Below are 19,490 nucleotides of genomic sequence, written 5' to 3' on the forward strand. Positions count from 1 at the left end.
GAACCGCTGAGCTAGATCGTACCTGTTTTTCCTCTTTGTGCTGAAACGATAAAGAACACAGGCTTGCTTTCAGACTATTTTAAAATGATAATTAATTGATTAATAGCTAATTGTTCCGATTAAAAGATTGTCTTACCTGGACCTTTTTAAGACAACGTGATAAACATCTCTAAAAAAAAGCGGGAAACACATATAGTCTAAACTAATTGTATTTTTGTACAATTAGCATACACTCAAACTGAGTGGATTGTTATTATTCAACAATGTTCTTTAAAGAAGCGCTCGGCTGTGATGGTAGCGCTCCTCTTTTTGAGTTTTCCATAAAACAGCATCAGTTATATTACCCGATAGTTTATAGTTTTATCGATAAAAAATCCTACGATCAATTGCATTACTGCTTTTTCCAATGTGGTGTGAATAATATTTCTGTAACTGTATGTTAGACAAAACTGATTTTTAAATCTCATCTTTGCAATCAATTCCAACCATTGTTTGTTTTTAAGATGTCACTTTTTGATAAAAACAGAAATCGAAAATAGCTCTTAAAAAATGCAAGGCATCTAGAGACTAAACTACGTACGTCATTTTACCTGCAGCGGTTTGTTGTGTAAAGTACGTAGGTTCATGAAGGCAGAATAATGAGCATTTGTTGCCCATGGGCAGACAATGAAGCACCATGACTCAACAAAAAAGAAGCACTGCCCATATTGTGGGTCTAAATTAAGATCTGTTTGTAATAGCGCTAAGATTTTGTAAAATTCATTTAGAGAGGGAAACATAACACCAGTTGTATCAGAGATAAGGAATCAGTTTTTTTAATCTTGAGGGAGCATCATATGCACTTTAATAATCACATAAGGGCATTTTTTTTTTTTTAACCAGCAACCTGAATCTAAATATGCTGGTTGTAACAAGAGTGCAAACATGACAGAAAAACCTCTCTAAAGCGAGCTGGGACAATCAAAATACACATATTTGTGTCTGCAAAGGGTTGTGAAGGTAAAACAACGTCTTCTGAACTTCTCAGGAAGGTGGCAGGAAGTATAGAGTTTGTCCTTCATATAATCATAAATCATATAGGGCCTCCAGAACGGTGGCGATCGACCAAGCCTGTGTTTCACAACTGAATGGGCAGTACTGTCCGTTTTCATTGGTCAGCTCAGGTAAACCTTTCCAAGATGATCTAGATCGAAGAGAACATATAGCTGTTAAATGTTGCATACTGTGTGAATGACTTGTACTCCTGTAGTTTAAAATCGTTCCAACATTTTGAAAGAAACGGTATTATTGTAGTGGTGTGAGCTCTGTGATACCTTTCTAAATGGGTATAAAGTCTAGACAGAACGTTCTTGACCAGGTACACGCATTCTGTGTATGTCTCCTGGCCCATTTTCTTAGCAAAATAAAGCTTGGCTCGTAAGAAGTATCCGACTGGCCACAGCCATTCCTGTAAATTAATGATGAAATGTGCGTATTTAAAAGTAAAAAAACAATTAAATATTGATAGTTGTTAAAAAGATAGTTCGCCCAAAAATTGTCATCCTTGTTCCAGACCAGTATGAGTTTCTTCTCTTCAACATTAAAGATGACGTTTTGAAGAAAGCGAGTAACTAACAGTTGCTGGTCCCTACCGACTTCCATAGTATTAAGAAAAGTAGTATGGAAGTCAATGGAGACCAGATGCACCTTCTTGCATCTGGAAAGAAAGAAACTTCATACCGGTTTGGAACAACTTGAGGGTGAGGAAGCATTGACGAAATTGTAATTTTACACAAACTATTCCTTTAATGCATGAAAACATACAGGTCCTTGGTGGTAGTTGAATCCTTTCGCGCAGTTGTAGTCGTCGTTATCCAGGGCGTTGTCATAAACACCGCAGTACACCAGATCGCTGTTCAACAAACATCAGAGATGTTTCTACACACAAATGACTTCACCGAAGCACAAATGCTTTTTGTTCTAGACTAAACCACTTATTAAACCACGTCTAGTCAGCCGGCAAGAAGTAGCTGCTTAACCCACAGGCAGACAGCAGGTGTTGTTTTCTACTCACTCTGGATCCAACGTTTTCATTCCCAGAGGACCGAGCAGCTTCTTCTCTACGATCTCTAAAGCCTTCCATGCTTTTTGCACTGTAAACAACTCTGGTGCCTAATGAAACAAAGGACTCTGTAACTGAACATTCTCAAAAACTCTTGAGAAGAATCTCTATAAGCACTTGGACTCACCACCACCATGGCGATGGTGAAGTTAGGTCGGAGCTGGTAGTCACACCAGGGGCTAGAGGCCCCATAACTGTCTTTGTAAATGCATTTCTTGTGGACCAGGTCAGGATGTTGCTCATTTGGGTCCGAAAGGTCTTCTGACACGTAGAAAAACCTTTCGAAATTCTCCTGGATCCTTTGATTCCACTCTTTATACGACACGGACTGTTCTGTTCCTGGAAAAAATTACACTTGGTCACGACAAAATCTTTATAACATGAAAACGGATTAGCATGCCGTCAGATGAAAATACTGTAAGATAAGAGTGAATTATCATACTTCACTACCAGAAGGTGTGTCTTTTCAACATGAATTAGACTTAAGAGTCACTGTAGCAACAGTCGACATGGCACAAATGTTGTTTTGGTAGTAGTTTTAAACGTTTTTGATGGAATGTAAATAAAGAAAAATAAAAGTGTTACTTTATTTCAAATAAAGTACTAAATAAAACAAAACAAAAAAATAAACCAAGATAAAAAAAAAAAAAAACAAGATATAATAAAACATTTAATTACTGTAACTTTATTTTGTAATACAATTAATGAAAAATTTTTTTATAAATTAAAATAAAACAATACTGGTGTCCTAATTTGTCAAAAAATCTAATAAAAACAAAAAGAAACAGAAAATATTAATACAAATTTGTACAAATCCCTTTTGATGACATGCAGTATTTAATTACTGGCACACTATTTTGTGACGAACAAAAACAAGTGAACATCGACAGTTTTATTGAGAATGAGAATGCGTTAAAGAGGATGTACCATCTCTGTTTATTGTGACAGAGGAGTATGGGAAACTTCCGCTCTCATTCATCGTCATCAGCCAGCGCACCGCTGACTTACAAAGACCCACAATCTCCACCGCAGAGCCGTCCCTGTACATGAACACAACAAAATCACCCACTTGACGTACTGAGGACTGGTTTATCCAGGCTCAAAGCTACTCAATATCAGTGTTTCACACTGCCAGCCTTTGTTTTTGTGCGCCATACAGTGGAGCATTATTATATGGGTTTAGCATGACAGGTATGTTAGCGGGGAGTTTTAGTACCTGGATGTGGCTGGAACGCCTCTGTTATGAGCTTTGTCGCTATCTCCCATTTTATCCATCCACGTCCCACAGTTAAAGCGATTTCCACCGTAAACAAATCCTGTCTCGGGATTTGCTTTGGCCTGCACGTTGAAGCCTATGGGACAGGACAATAGGAAAAGTTAGGTACGGTTTGAGACAGAGAACAAGATAATGACTCACCTTCGTCGCGCATGTTGTGGTCAATCTGTGGACCTGCGTTTCTCTCTCTGAACTCTATTCCCTGCATATGACGCTGCATGGCCTCTTGAATGACCACATATAATGGCTGGTCGTGAACCTGATACAATTCATAAACAAAAAAACGATCAGGCTTCAGTCAAAATGAAACCATGCCACATCAAAACTGAACATGTAAACAATAGTTTATGTGCATTATGCTTTAATAATCTTATTAAATATATAGATATTTGCCTGTGATATATACTCAAAATAAAATGCCACTTCATTCATTTATTTAACAATTGTAAAAAGGCCGTTTAATTATACAAAACATTAGATACAGTAATAAAATAATATTATAATATAATAAAAATCATTGACATTCTGGAATGTTCTAGCCGTACTATTCAATTAAAGCAATTTTTAAGGCTGTTAAGATCCAAAATGACAAAACGCAGCATAAAGGTAGTTCAGATAAATCATATAATAGCATGGTGTGATGAATTTAATATTATTAACATAAAATCTGTCCCTATGCTTGGGCAATTAATTAGCCACTTTCACAGTATTTCTATGGTGCTTTTGTACTCTTTATGACGTTTGAGAGCTCCAGTGCCCATTCATTGTATTTGCGCTCACACACACACAAAATCTGCACCTATTATGAACAGTAAAATATTACATTTAGTTTATTAACAAAATGTCACTATAAGATAACGGCCTTGAAAGAAGCTAACCATTGCTGATGTAATATACAAGGGTGAAACAAAATCATATAACTCATAATCGTAACTTCCAGTGACTAATATATTGGATGTTATAAGAAAGTTTGCTAAATTACATACCTCTCCTTACTGATTTATGTAAGTAGGGCATAGCATTGTACTGTATCAAGTATCATAAGCAGTCGAGAGATTGTTTCTGTTCTTCTTACCACTGTCCCCAGGGGCTGTGCCTCAGAATCGTCAGCGGGATACATACGTGACACAGGACACATAAGAATATCTGTGCCATTGGGCACAATATTACAGTAGTCCTGGATACACTGAAGCCACCACCATACTGCATCACGGCAGTTATAACGGGCTGAGACACCCTGACCCAGAAGATTAGGGATCAGACCATGGCGCATCGTGCCAGCAAAAGCCACAATGATATTTCTATCAGAAACAACGTCTGATTAGAGGATGATCACAGAGTCATTGGTATTCATTTCAAAACGAGATGCACACCTGGCCTCCAGGTACCTCCCTGTCAAAAGCATGAGACCTCGGAGCGCTATGAATGTGTCTCTCCCCCAGCAGCGGAAAATTCCAGTGGAGAAATGTGGCAGACCTAAATAGGTGACAACATTTTTGAAGCATGTCCAACATTAAAAAATCATCACATTTGTAAAATCAACACATGTCTTCTGACAAGTTTTTTTTTTAACAAAAATGTTTCATATTAGGGTAAACTAATCCTTTAAGCATTATTAAGCATGCCGGTATGGTAGCATTTGCAAAACTGTATAAGTATGGCAACACTTTTAGATAATATGCACTGGTCTTATTCCGTAATTTTAAGTATTAAATAAATATAAAACAGTCCCGTCCATCAGTTGCTTTACATTGGACGAAACTGTATATGAATCCAAACCTGCAGCAAGAGAAACGCAACACTGCTCCTCTTGTTTGGTCACACTGTTGAGTCGCACGGGGACATCCTCCAGTTCGGGAGAAAGGGGCGGCAGGGCTGGGACACGACCCACCCCGCACATCTGAACTGAGCCCAGGGCCAGCTGCTTAACCAGAGTCGACCCATTCTGAACAAAGCTGTAAGCCATTGCACACATTTACCAACAAAACCCCACACAGAACACATTAAATACGCTCTTACATATTTAACTGACCTGGACATTTGGTTGAAAACAGCATCTACAGCCGTGGCATACGCCCCGACAATAATGGCATCAAAATAACAAGGCACTAAGTAGCGTGGGATATGTTTGAGGTATGTAAATATAGCGCTGAACCACTTTCCAACCTATGGAAAGTAAGAAAAATGTAGAAAATGTAGGAAGTATGCTACAATAATGTGCATAAAACGCCATTTTACGATTTACAATTTTATACGAATGATTTGAAATGGACGCAGGTTGAGTTGCATGCTTACCTCCCGCAGAGCTCCACCTTTATTCATCAGGCGGGAGCTCACGTAATCGATCATCCAATCACCTTGTCTGAGATTGTCACAAAACAGATGTCCAAGGTCATTTTTGGGTCGAATCTCAGCCAACACCGAGACAAAACCTGTGAGCAATAAAACATGCCGTTTATACAGTTACATAACTACAACGACCCGAAACAAATCCAGTTACATGTGTATTTTAGCACCTTGTAGGCCTCCATACTTCAGTGGCATCCAGGATGGTATGTCGTAGCAGCCACCGCCGTCTTCCTGTTCCTCCGCATTACAGCGAAATAACAACACGTTCAACTCCGCCAGAGTCAGTTTGGACATTAAACTGTGACATAATTTAAGACAACAGGCCTGAATTAAACCCCCATTAAAACACATATTTTGCTCTCTAGACTAGTAATTGATATTTCAATTTCTTAACAAATGAATAGCTGGAAATTGTATTTGAAAATGATTACGGTAAAAATGACTCACAAGTCTAAAGCTATTTTCAGGATGCCAGGGACACTGCTGTCAGTCAGACTGCCGGATTTATACAGCCGGTTAAACTGTGAGAGCTGAGTTCGCAAGAAGCCAACCATTTTCTGAGAGTTTGGATCGAGACTCACCCTGGGAGATTAGTTAAATGGTGAAATGAATGGATTAATGTTCATTTAAAAAGATGAGTTCACTCAGAAACAACGACTTATTTGTACTCATGTGGCGTTTTACATGAACACACTTTCAGAGATTTTTTTGTAGTTTTTCAGGCACAGACAAGGAGAGAGGAGCACTATAAAAGCACCATAAAAGTGGTTTAGATGATTTGTGCTCTTATGTTTTTTAGAAGCTTGAAAGATGATGCGTTATGGAAAAAGCTGCGCGTATGTGTGTGTGATTTATTTCATTTGTTGTGCTTTTGTTTACCTGAATGAAATTACACTACCGGGCGTGAGCTTTTCAAACAAAATCTCCTCAACGAACTCACTTCGGCCCTTTGTGGTGGCATCTCCCTGTTTTATGATTTCGCTGTCCTTTAACTGAAAACAAAAACACGTGTTCTATTCAGGCCCACATCAGAAGCTCTGCACTCAAGTAAGGGAGTCAAGTGAGTGCACGCTTACAATATAAAGCTTCCAGAAAAAACAGCATAAGCCAAAATTCCTAGAATAGCCGCAAAGCAGGTTCTCTGTCTGTTAGTCTTTTCTCTGTCTGGTGACAGCCACGCACTTATATTTGATCCTCGCAACCCTCCCATTCATTTCACTGCGCAGCTGCCACTAATCCAGGTGTCGTGTTACCTGGACGTGCTCGCGTAGCTCAACTGTGTAGTTCAGCATGCCGTTGATAAACCTCTCGTCTTTCACATATGACTCAGCGTTTCTCTCCACTGTACGTGCCTCTAAAATCACCTCCTCGATTTTACCTGTGCGATGAGATGGCAAAAAAAACAGAAGTACAGATAAGAACATGAGTCATAGGAAATTCAGTGAAAATGACATCACGTGCAACACGTAAATGAAGACAGATGAGTTGGATGTCAACCACGTAACTGGAAAGCAAAGTGTTTGCATTTGTACCTGGGATGTACATGGGGGGCGGATGCTCTCTGTATTGGTGTGTTTCTGGGTTTTTAAAGGCTGTACGTGACACAGTCACAACAGACTGATGTGTGCTGGGACAATGCCTCGTCACAGCCACGGTGTCTTCATCCAGCTGATCTACGTAAACCTGTGACATGGTGGAGTCAGGAGGTGAGAGGTGTAGGTTACAAGTTTAAACCTTAGTGTGGCTCCTACACTGTACAGCTTAAACAACACCTATTTGAATATAGAAAGAAATCACGAACGGAAAAACATTTGCGAAGACGTGCAATTAGATAGCGATGCTCAAGTGTTGTGTATTTTAAAGAAACACAGTACACTTTTTAAGCAACATCATAAAAAACATTTTTTGTTGATATGCTGTTCAAAATGAACTGAAAATATCTAATTAGTTTATCATCATTGTCAAATGTTAGAAGAATTCAAAAAGAGCCGACAAAAGTAGGAAAATCTTTTTATCGCTGCATAATTCATGCATTCATATACCTTGTTTCATATATTTATTCACACATTTTTGGTCAGGCAAGATTTACAGGTTAAACAAAAGATGTATTGTTTTAAAAAAAAAAAAAAAAAAAAGTTACATTTGTAGAAATGAGTTAGAGATATAATTAAGAGAAACAAAAAGCTTAAATGCTTTTACAAATACAGTAAGTGATTTAAATAAACCTGTTTCACATTTCATGTTTTAAATACTTTCTTAAAGACTTTCCATTCTAAGTTTATCTCTGTATACACAACACTGATACGAGGGACAAGCTGAAAATATTTGAAACAGATTGTGTCTAATTAGTTTGAGCCTGAAACATTTATTTTATTTGAGTGAGAATAAAACTGTCAGCGCTTAGGAGTTTAATGAGTAGTTAATAAAAATTATGAGAATCATAATAATATCTGTTATGAGTAAACATGATCCTGACCTGGGTGAAGCCCTTCTCTGCCAGCTCTTGATGGAGTTTGTTGAGGGCGAGTTTTCCGGACATTATACCAGTTTGGAGGTTCACCTCCCCAACAGAAGAGGGTAGTGCATCAGGATTCCATTTGGAGTACAGACGCTCTTCCTTCACTACTGAAATCTGAGTTCAAATAAAAGAAGTAAAGTCAGCTTGTGCTGGTAGACAACGTAAAAATGATATTATGTGGGCAAAAAGGGAAATTGAATATGATATTAATGTAATAAAACAAAATATCTACCAGTCAAAAGTGTGAATGGGTTAGAAGTCTGATTAAAAATAAGAAAAACGCTCCCTTCAAAGGAAGCAGGAAGTCAACAGCACTGTCTATTAATATGTTTCTCTGTCTGGTTGTGACTTATGACAAACACTAAATATATTTTTGACATAATGTTCCTTAAATTTGATATGAAACATTAGATATTTTGACTTGGTGACTTAAAAGCCTCATAACCAGTTTTCCTAGAGGCTGACGTCACAATAGTCTTTAAATGTACCTGTTGAGGTACGAGTTCATCGTATCCTCTAGTGCTTCCTGAGGCACAGCATGCCATAGAGACGATAGCAGAGCTGGGTAAAGCATCAAACACTGAACGAACCTACAAGAAAAACCATATTTGATTTCAGAAATTAACATTACTTAGCGTTAAATACACAGTGATGCCAGTAGTAAAAATAAAACACAAAATAAAAACACTTTACAGGACGTTTAGCCTAAAATACTGTTTTTGTTGGCCATTTAACATCAGTAAATGTTACTGACCTGAATAGGGCATTCGTTGTCATGAGTAACATCCAAAAACATGGCGTGAGCAATTGAAGGCACTAAAGGCCTGAGGTTTGGTTGTACAAATGAACCTACAGGCTCCCCTCCGAAACGATATACCAGTCGACCTTCTTCATGACTGTCCCCAGCACTCATGGCCTCTGATAAAGACAGAATAGATGTTCTCATTAAAAGGCAAAACTTTATGACAGGGCTGATTTCGCAATTTAATAGTATTTTTTTCCTATTACGGCACTTTCATACCCTCACTAGTAGGCTATATTTAATTTGTGTACATATCTATATATGTACTGTAAAGTTATAAACATTAGTATCAAAGCTTGATTGTTCATCACCATCCTAATAATACTTTCACACATTTATTTACATTTGTAAACAGCCAAAATAAATGATATGGGTCAAAATAACATTTTTTTCTTTTATGCCAAAAACCTTTAGGATATTAAATAAGGATCAATAAAGATACCATAAAAATATATAAAACAATTAAAATGCTGGATTAGGGATATGCATTGCTAAGAACTTGATTTGGGCAACTTTAAAAGTGATTTTCTCAATATTTAGCTTTTTTTGCAACCTCAGATTGCAGATTTTCTAATAATTCTCAAAATAGTATAGTATCATAATCCACAGCATGCCACATTTGCCGTATTTGCATTTCACACGTAATGTTCCTTAATTTTGTGTGTCGCTGCAACTGCATCCCAAACTCCGTGCCTCTTACCTCGGATGAGGGAGGTAAGGCCAAGCCTAGTAATAAAGATATTGTCCAGCTCCTCGCTGCCAGTGAAGAGCTCAGCCACCACATACAGATCAGGCCTGTGCTGGCGAGCAATAGCCAACATATACTGCAGCCCACACAGCACACAGCAGGAAGGTTAGACAGACAGAGCGATAGATAGGGTGACAGATAGTATAGAAGCAATTTAAGCAAGATGGACAGATGAGGGTGAGCAGTGCATGAGAAAAAAAAATAGGAACATGCTCAGGTTACATAATCAGTTATTATTGTATTAAGATATAAAGGAAGTTTATAAGTAATGAAATGTGTTAGTAATTACATATTATCATGTCAATGTGAAATGCATCATGTCACATAGATGATAGAGCGGAAGAGTTAACGTTGGCAAAAAAAAATGATTTTGAGTAAACAAAAGAGAGGAAGAAAAAAACAAAACACAAAGAGCAAATTCAGCATCAAGGGTAAACGTGACGTCTGCAGTACCTCTCACAAGACTGGTTATTCCCAGCCGGTTAACAAACAAATTGTCAAGCTGTTCACTTCCTGTAAAGAGTTCGGCTATCACATAAAGATTGGGCCTGACCACTCTGGCTGCGGCTAACATGGCCTATAGACACAACACACAAAATATCACATCCAACAGTATGTCAAACACCTGCAGTGCAACCTCAGAGGGAAACCAAAACGATCGCTTTACTTTATGAATTTACAATGACGCTGCAGAAAAGTCTGAGTTCCCGCCAATAGCACATGATGTCATTTGTATAAATATATCACGTAACATGCATGCAGATTAAAAATAAAGTGGAAATCTGAGCATGTACCTCAGCCACGTGAAGGGGTGTGGAGTGGCAGTTATCCAGACGCACACCGGAGAAATGTTTGGCCGTGATCTCCGTGTACTTCTTCATGTGAGCCCATAAGTACGGACAGTCCTCTGGTGCGTCGCCGTAGCGCAGTTTCACGCTGTCACCCCAGCAAACAAGCTCTCTTCTAAGATAAACATTCGATCCTAAAAGACAGATAAGTGAATTGCTATGCTCCTTAACCAGTTAGACATTCTTAGTCACGTTTTAGACCAGCATCAACCATTGTGGGAAAAACATGCGGGTATTTTCATTAGCAATCAGAAGAAACAAGACGCATAAAAAGATACATGTATTTTGACTCACCTGGCTCTGCAAAGTTTCTGAGTGGGTCATCTCCCATGACCCATCCGTTATGGGCGAGCAGATGACAAGCATCGTTTGGATTCTGCATCAACTGGTTTTCCTGCTCCATGGTCATGTCCTCAAATGGGAAGGTGAAATATCTGAATCATTGAAACAAGGCCGAACTGTAAATATGCCATTTTCATCAGCGTATTTACAATAAAATGCCAATTTCACATTACACAGTACAGTACCAGATGGCTGCAATGACCTTCTGATTTCTGTCTATCACTAAAGCTAGCAAGTTGTATGGGAAAAGACTACGTAAACTACATATTTATTAGTCTACCTACACCATCTGAGTTTGTAATCGTGAGATTTAAAAGAGACATTAGGTCCCCAGTGAACAGATAATTGAAAGTATATCAATATATATCAATATAATCAAACATCTAAATAAAAAAAAAAATCAATATGTGTTTTTAATTAGAAGCATAGCCTAAATATAATGATCACTTACAATTACAGTCAGAACTAGTCTAAACTGAAACTAATCAACAAAGGGCTTTAAATTGCAACCTAAATTTCCTGCCACTGTTGTTTGTTTATTGGCTTTATAACTATAACTTCGCAATATCCAAAAGGAAACTCTATTTGCAAAGAAATTAAGAGAAAATATGATTGGATAAACAAAAAAAATAATTAAGTTCTAACTAGCATCTTTTGTATTTCAAAGTGAAGTTGGGCAAGACAGTACGGTGAAATTAAAAAAGGCCTGGTTTCACAGATAGGCCTTAGACTAAGCCAGGATAATTCAATTAGAACATTTAAGGAATTTTTATCTTAAGACAAAACAAAGGCACTGATGATCAGTCAGTTCAAGTTTTTTTTCCAGTTGTCTTGTGAAACCGGGAAGAGAATCTCAAAGGAAACTAATCTGGCAAAAAATTATGTCTCAGTCCCAGAGAACTACTGCTGCCAGTGACTGTAAATAAAAAAGGAGACATTAGAAATTTGAAATAATGCACACAATGACAATTTTGACGAGGCTTGTAACCAATTTGAGGGTTAAACACATTCAGAGGATATCCTCAATTTCTTTTCAGGGAAAATTAATCAAACACTCAAATTAATCAAATTAAATTAATCGAAAAACACTCGGATATCACAATAGCTTGGTTTTATATTACAAAAAAATACTGCACATTTGTATTATTATATTTTGTCTTTAAGCAAACAGAAAAAACACAAAGAAATCTTAAATAAAAAACAACACGTGTACTTTGCAGTTGCCCTGGGTTTGCCAAAACCCCAAACCTTCTCATACCCAAATAGATTCTTGAATGAATGCACTTAGTCACATCTCAGCTCATAAACAATCATAAACCAATCCCACATTGTAGTCACAACAATCTCCAGAATGAGCAGTGATTTGACCTATGCTTTTAGCATGTGATTGCAGTACGTGAATGTTCTCAGCACCAAAACCTACAACTGGTTTCCAGTTTGACCTGCTGCTGTGCCCAGAATGCACATGCAAGGACTGCTGCAGCCACAGGGCAAAATCAAAGGTGTGTCTCGAAAAAGATCAGTGAGATGATAACATTCTGAACGAGTTGGTCAAGAGGCCCTCTAGAGACCTAAAGGACCCTCAGGCTCTGAGACGCAAAATTCTCTGGTCTAATATACCCCGATTCTAAGCAACCAGCTTTTCTCATGACCTGCAGAGTTCTATCCTAAAAGTAATGTGTTCTGGTAGCGGCCTCATGCTGTGGAGCTGTTTTTCAGCGGGAGGGACTAAGGGACTCATCAGAGAAGAAGCAACACTCAGTGGAGCAAAATATAGAGATAGCTTTAAAGGAAACCCAGTGCAGAGCATTCAGAAACTTAGGCTGGGCAGAAGGTTCACCTTCCACAGCAAGAGTGGCTTATAAACAACTCATTGAGTAGCCCAGACACAGCCTGGGATTGAACCCAATCAAATATTTCTGAAGAAACCCGTACAGAGATGAGGAGACGCAGATAATTGACAAATCGCTGATGAGCAAAGCTTGTTGCATCAAACTAAAAAGACCTGAGACTGTAAAAATGCTTCAGCTAAATATTTAAAATTTTTATTTGTAATAAATGTTATAAACCTGTTTTTTTCTTTTTTTTTTTTGTACGCAGTGTAGATTGATGTGGGTAATTTAAAAAAGTAATTTAACATTCAAAAATTAAGGGGTATGAATACTTTCGCAAGGCACTGTACATTGGTAACTAATGTCAACTAATGAACATTATTGTAAAGTGTTACCGTCTTATTAGCGGAAAAGCTTTGTTTTATATATATATATATATATATATATATATATATATATATATATATAGGAGGAATTTAGTAGGATTTTTGAAGGTAAAACTGTCATTACTTTGTGGTTTGAAATTCCATTCTGACGGTACCCATTTACTGCAGAGTATCCATTGTGAGCAAGTGATGTAATCACACTTGTCTACATCTTGTATGGTCTGTCATCTGAATTCATACTTCCATATTTTTTTTTATAAGGTGTAAATACAAAACAAGTTGTGGCTGACCAATCAAATGAACTCTTCCTGCCTAAGTGGGCGGTTCTTGGCCAGAATATGTTACAAATCAGACTGTACTGGCAGTGTTGCTTTTCAAGACTACATAATATTTACCTAGTCACCAAAGGGTTTGTCCAGGTGACAGGTCCAAGTTGAGGGCCGTGGGTGGCGAGCCTTTCATAACAAACGGTTCCCACTAAGCAGTTTATAGCCTTGAAGAAAGAAAAGATATAAAGTAATCAGATTGACATCAAAGCGAAACAGACATATCATCTGTGAATTGTGCACACAGAAACCAACCTTTTCATGATGACTATGCATTTCCTTATAGCATTCCACATTTAGTTCCTCTAGACTCTTCTTAAACCAATCACAGCACTCTTCGATGGATTTGGGACCATTACTATTGTATTGATAAACACATAAACACAAGTTGTTGTTTTTTTACAAAGTGCTGCACACTGGCATAATAAGAAGAAAAACAGACATCTAGATGAACTAATTAAGCAAATATAATATAATATCTCAAACTTTGGTTATATGTTCTGTATGATTGCCTATGAAAACTGGTTGATTAAATGGCTGATTAAAATGTTAGCTTTGCCATTATAAGGATAAATCACATTTTAAAATATATTGTAATCGAAAATTGTTCTTTTAAGCTTTATAAATATCACTGTATTTTCAATCAAATAATTCTAATTTCAATAACAATATAGACATATAAAAATACTTTGAACTTTTGTACTTTGACAAATACGTATCATTTTATGTAGGTAGGGGCTGTCATGTTGATATTATATGATCTGAATATTATTACTTTATTGTGATTGTACTGGTTATGATTATACTTATCTGACCCTGACCTTTTCATTTGAGATAATTAAGAACTAAACAGATATTTGGTCACAGAAAACAAATAGCTAGAAAAACATTAATCATTAAACAGAACTTAAAGATGAAGTGGACTCACGTGTGTCTGCCAAACATCTCCAGCGCCAGCTGCATGTCTACAGTGTTGCAAAGGCGTCTGTACTGCGAATCCTGGATGATTTTCAGTCTTGGCTTTCCCTCCAGCTCAGGCCCGACAGGTCTGTTACCTGCAGATGGCAAACACTTAGCCTCAGACCATACGAAATATAACTGAAATAGCATCCAAGAACATGATAACCGACACTCACCAGCCTGAAGAACCTTCCTAAACTGCTCCACAGCTTTCTCAACGTTCACCTGCAGGAACTCCCATAGTTTCAATCGGGCGAAAACCTCCGTCCACAGAAGCCCTTTAAGGATCTAAAACATCAAGCCGATTTATTAGTGACCACAAACTTGAAAGTATATCTATTCTTGGAACCCGTGACACCTTTAAGACTCACAATAATGCGTTTGTCATTCTCAATAAGAGGTGGAAGGCCGCCGTCGCTGTATTTTCCATCTGCTATGGCACAGCTGAAATGCCACAGGGCTCTGTCCAGCAGCCAGGCTGGCTTCAGATGAGGAGAGTTTACCAGGTTATAGCCACACTCTGGATGGAGTCTGATCCACTTGCTGTTAGCAGCTAACCAAAGAAACAATCATAAATTCATAATCTATACAGACTGCAGTGCAGACAATATTCAATCATCACTCTGACCATTTATCCACTTTATTTCAGCCAAAAGAAGTGCTTTGTTTTCAAAACCAAAGCATACGAAAATGTCATCTCGTGTTTCCTGTTAGTATGGGATTATATTACATACACATGTGTGTATGTGCACATATTAAGGAAATTAAAAGGTGACATGTAAACATACTTAACTGACTGGAAATGAATTGTATGCAAGTGTCTGATAAGGACTTGTATGTTTGCATAAAATAAACCAGTAAAATCAATTACAAAATGGCTCATTAAGTGTGATAATCTGGTGTTTAAAGAACTGCTCTGATTCATGGCTGTTCTGCTCCACAAACAATGACAGCTGTGTTTTATAAGATTAATGAGCGGCAAACACTTCCTGTGGCAACTTACCAAAGACATCAGAAGCGCCTCTTGAGTCTAAATGTTTTGATACTAATAAAATGCATCCTTTTTTAGTTCTTTCAGCCAGTGATTAGAAAAATGATATTTCTAAACAATATGCAATACAATATATGTAAATAACCTTCCGTTTCCAATAAGATAAAAGGTGGAAACATCAGTATGTTCCTATATATATATTTATATTTTGGGGGAGACACTGCCATTTTTATATACTAAACAATATATGTGAATTATTATTATTTAATTAAGGAAAAATAAACAAGTCTGAGAGAAAGATTGCTAATTGCGCCCGCAATGATGTCAGTAGTAAGCCATCAATTTGTGTGACTTTAGCATGCTGGAAAACTCAGATTTCCCTGTCCATAATATATTTTAAAGCATGAGCTACAAGTTTATGTAAAAATTCACAATTTTGGTCTCATTTGATTTACACAACTGCTGCAGTTACATTTTTGACAATCTCAAGGGGTTGACTGAGGTGACTGTAAATACCTGTAAATACCAAGCATGCTGAAATCTTATTTTAACTACTTTAACATACCAAAAGCAAAATGCAATTCTGTTGAACTATTTCTAAACCCTGCTTAACCACTTTTACAGACTAAGCAAAACAAAGCTGGTTGGCAAGACACAGTTTTCAGCTGACACCTATTCAACGTATGCATTGTGCGTGACGTCACATTTGTTCACATGACACACATGCGGCAGAGGGCAACATGAAACATTAGAATGTCAAAAAGAACAACGCAGTCCACGTTAATCTTCCTGCAGAACGGCTGAAAGGTCAAAAATTTCAACTATTGTGCCACAGAGGTCAGCTTTCATCTACACTCTGATTGCTGCAATTTATATATAAATAGCCTAACCACTTCGTTCTTGATCTGCTGTGTCATTCTTCAGAGGTGACCCTGCCATTTTCAATAAGATGAACTGCCGAAGCCAAAGGCGGCGCTGGAAGTTTCTCCTAGTGCTATTAACTACATGCTGAAGACGTAACAGAAATCTACCTGTGTGGTTGTACACCACGTCTGTGATGCAAAGCATGTTCCACTCTTTCTTAATTTTTTCCGTCAGGTTGCCCACATCCATCCAGGTGTAATTCTTGCCGGGTGGGGAGAAATCAGGGTTCAGCTCCAGCTGATCAGCTATGGAGTAGCATGACCGTGAAGCACCTAATTTCTGAAGAGGAGTGAAGTGGATCATATTGTAACCTGCAAAAAAATATCTTATATAAATAATTCCATCTTCTTCAGATTTATATATATATTATTTATAAATTGCATGTCAAAATAACTTGTTACTTGGTGTTTGCCTTAGCCAACACCACTAATTACTGAAAAACTGAGCTTGTTTGGAGCTGGAAGGGAATTATTAATTTCATTTGGTCAAATTAGAAGATGCTTAAAAAACACGGGCACATATGGCCCGTGTGCTAATACTGTATTTATGCGACCCTGAAAAGCTTTGAAAAGTCCTATATATTCCATTCCAAATATAGAGTGAATACCCATTTTATAGACATGAGAGCTGTATATTTGCCATGCAGATTCCTACCAGTTTCCTTAGCTACTCTGATTCTGTCTAGCCATTCATCCAGAGGGCCCAAACACTTAGCAAGGTAAGTCTGAACTGTAATGCAATCGAGAGGCAGTATCTTCCTTTCATGGCCAATACGTAACACCGGATCCACAACAATGTAGCCGCCACCGGTTCTTGCCTCATGCCTGCATAAACAGTAGGGTAACACCTTTTTCTTGGAAGACAATTAGATGCTGCCCAAATTTCAAGAAACAAAAACAATTATACAACTCACTCACCCACACCCAAAGTAATACTGATAGGAGCCTGCTATCTCCAGATCCAGTTTGCAGTATTTGTCTGAATCATCCTCTCTGCCGCTGGGGTTAACCCACTCCAGCTGACGGAAACTGGAGCTGGCAAACTTCTTGCCTGGTGCTGGGTAGTTGGTGTGGACATGTACACTCTTGCCCTGAAGGGTCGGGCCCAGGCGGAATTGAAGCTCAAAGCCTAAGTGAATAGAAAAATGTGAGTCACATGAGAAAACAGCAGGGGGCGTTGCACAACAAAGAACACTAAAATATTCGGTTAAGGAAGTTCATTTATATTTAAAAATCCTTGCATCGTAAATTATTGTATTTCAATCAATCATTTTTATTTATATAGCGCTTTTAACAACACAGGTTGCATCAAAGCACAATGACACAAGTTATTGGATCAGTATCCAATAACTTGTGCATGCTAAATAAAATATATAATAAAATATAAATATAATATGCATGTTTTACTCATCAGTGTTTGCAGTTATCTATATTTAAAGACACTGGTTACAAAAATCATGATGTTGCTTGGGGTACAATTTGGAAAAAAAGTATCTAATGCATGGTATTTTATTGCATTTTTAGAGGTATACCTCTAAATATAAAAATATAAAATATAAAAATCCTGTGCTAAAATGTGGAAACAGTAGAACATTTACGTTGTACAACAAAACACGAAAATCTCTTTGAGTAGACTTTTTAAAAAGAGCTATTAAAAACCCATAAAAATGGGTTAAACGTGGCAACGCTTAAAGGTACACAGCACCAAACTGACCTTCGCATAATATAGTAAACTATATTTACAGTTTCTTCACTTCAAAACCAATAAGCACCAAAGAAAATGGCATAGAACACCAGCACATTCCTCCGCTATATATAGCGGGCAGCTTTTTGAATGTGATATTCGGTCCTCATGCACCACGAGTAACACGTAAATCTATCCAAAGCTACTCCAGGGCTCCAAAGTGTTGAGTTGCAGAGAGTAATAAAGTAAGAGAAATAAGAGAGGTAGAATAAATGATGCATTAACACCAGCATTAAAGATTACACAATAAATATATAAAATAATAAATTAAAAATCACGAAACGAGATGATGATGGCATTGCATTTGCAATGCAGAACTGATTATAAGAAAGGCGGCGTAACAATAAAACCTACCTTGCTCCAGGCGAAATAGAGTGCGCTCCAGTGTCTCCATGTCATTCAGGAGAAGCACTCTGGTCTGTTTGCCACGGAACATGTTGGCGGTGCTTTTTTTGGGATGCCCTTTAAACACAGGAGAGGTTACCTCTGGATCCCCAAGAGCGCAGGCTGCCATATGATAACAACGGACAACATGTGAACAATTTGCTGCAATTGATATAGGCTAGATGTGGGGTTCACAGATTCACAGCTTCTTAACTAATGTTTGCAAAAAATCTGACCTACTGACCTAAGCTGCCAAAACAGCAATGAGATAGATATATAGATAGATAGATAGATAGATAGATAGATAGATAGATAGATAGATAGATAGATAGATAGATAGATAACAATAAAATGAAATAGATAGATAGATAGATAGATAGATAGATAGATAGATAGATAGATAGATAGATAGATAGATAACAAAATGAAAGATACATAGATAGATAGATAGATAGATAGATAGATAGATAGATAGATAGACGTTTGCTATACATTGTAAATTACTTTGCACACATACACATGCATAGAATATAACAAATATTATCAGATTATTAAAAAATATATGTTGAAAACTTTCTACTGCACACAAATTTATAAACTTTTGTTGATAGTACTTGACAAGCATTTCATGCATTAGTCTATAAAGTTACTATTAAAATGATGTGCCATAACTTAAATTAGTTATTGAAAGTTTAATTACCAGCAACATCCGACAGACTCACTCCTCATAGGAGTGTCACCCGATGTTGGCCATAGAGCAGACCTTATGCGTCTAATAAGGTTATGCATCTGAGGTGACATGACCTTTCAGTGACCCTAAATATAGCTAGCACCTTTGGAGTAACATCTCATTGGTTACATCAGGAAAAGTCTAAGAACATTCGTTTAGCATGCAGCATAGTTGTGCTATGTCAAATCTATTACCAGTAACAGCAACTATTCGTTTTCATTTATTATTAT

The 19,490-nt window shown here is 37.4% G+C and overlaps 1 protein-coding gene across 4 annotated transcripts; it reads right to left on the reverse strand.

Annotated features, from left to right (window-relative positions):
* Nucleotides 1-790: 790 nt before the first annotated feature.
* On the reverse strand, nt 791-19,367 carry LOC122329716 (glycogen debranching enzyme-like). Of its 4 annotated transcripts, none has more exons than XM_043226175.1 (34): nt 19,231-19,367; nt 18,501-18,653; nt 17,321-17,531; nt 17,058-17,227; nt 16,511-16,714; nt 14,860-15,041; nt 14,665-14,776; nt 14,457-14,583; nt 13,784-13,886; nt 13,598-13,695; nt 10,937-11,076; nt 10,589-10,776; nt 9,747-9,870; nt 8,999-9,162; nt 8,733-8,834; nt 8,203-8,358; nt 7,259-7,409; nt 6,980-7,104; nt 6,606-6,718; nt 6,174-6,308; nt 5,894-6,024; nt 5,673-5,809; nt 5,410-5,543; nt 5,157-5,332; nt 4,751-4,853; nt 4,453-4,678; nt 3,519-3,636; nt 3,318-3,453; nt 3,029-3,141; nt 2,229-2,440; nt 2,054-2,151; nt 1,804-1,891; nt 1,314-1,447; nt 791-1,183 (listed from the first exon to the last, which is right to left on the reverse strand). In XM_043226175.1, the coding sequence occupies exons 2-34, from the start codon at nt 18,580-18,582 to the stop codon at nt 1,066-1,068; spliced, it is 4,611 nt and encodes a 1,536-aa protein (XP_043082110.1). In that variant the 5' UTR covers nt 18,583-18,653; nt 19,231-19,367; the 3' UTR covers nt 791-1,065. The 4 variants fall into 4 exon arrangements, with proteins under 4 accessions (XP_043082110.1, XP_043082111.1, XP_043082109.1 ...); XM_043226176.1 differs by lacking the exon at nt 9,747-9,870 and adding an exon at nt 10,248-10,371 and having other exon boundaries at nt 2,229-2,434; XM_043226174.1 differs by lacking the exon at nt 9,747-9,870 and adding an exon at nt 10,248-10,371.
* Nucleotides 19,368-19,490: the final 123 nt, after the last annotated feature.

This window comes from Puntigrus tetrazona, chromosome 24 (assembly GCF_018831695.1).
Source record: "Puntigrus tetrazona isolate hp1 chromosome 24, ASM1883169v1, whole genome shotgun sequence".
NCBI classification, from domain to species: Eukaryota; Metazoa; Chordata; class Actinopteri; order Cypriniformes; family Cyprinidae; genus Puntigrus; species Puntigrus tetrazona.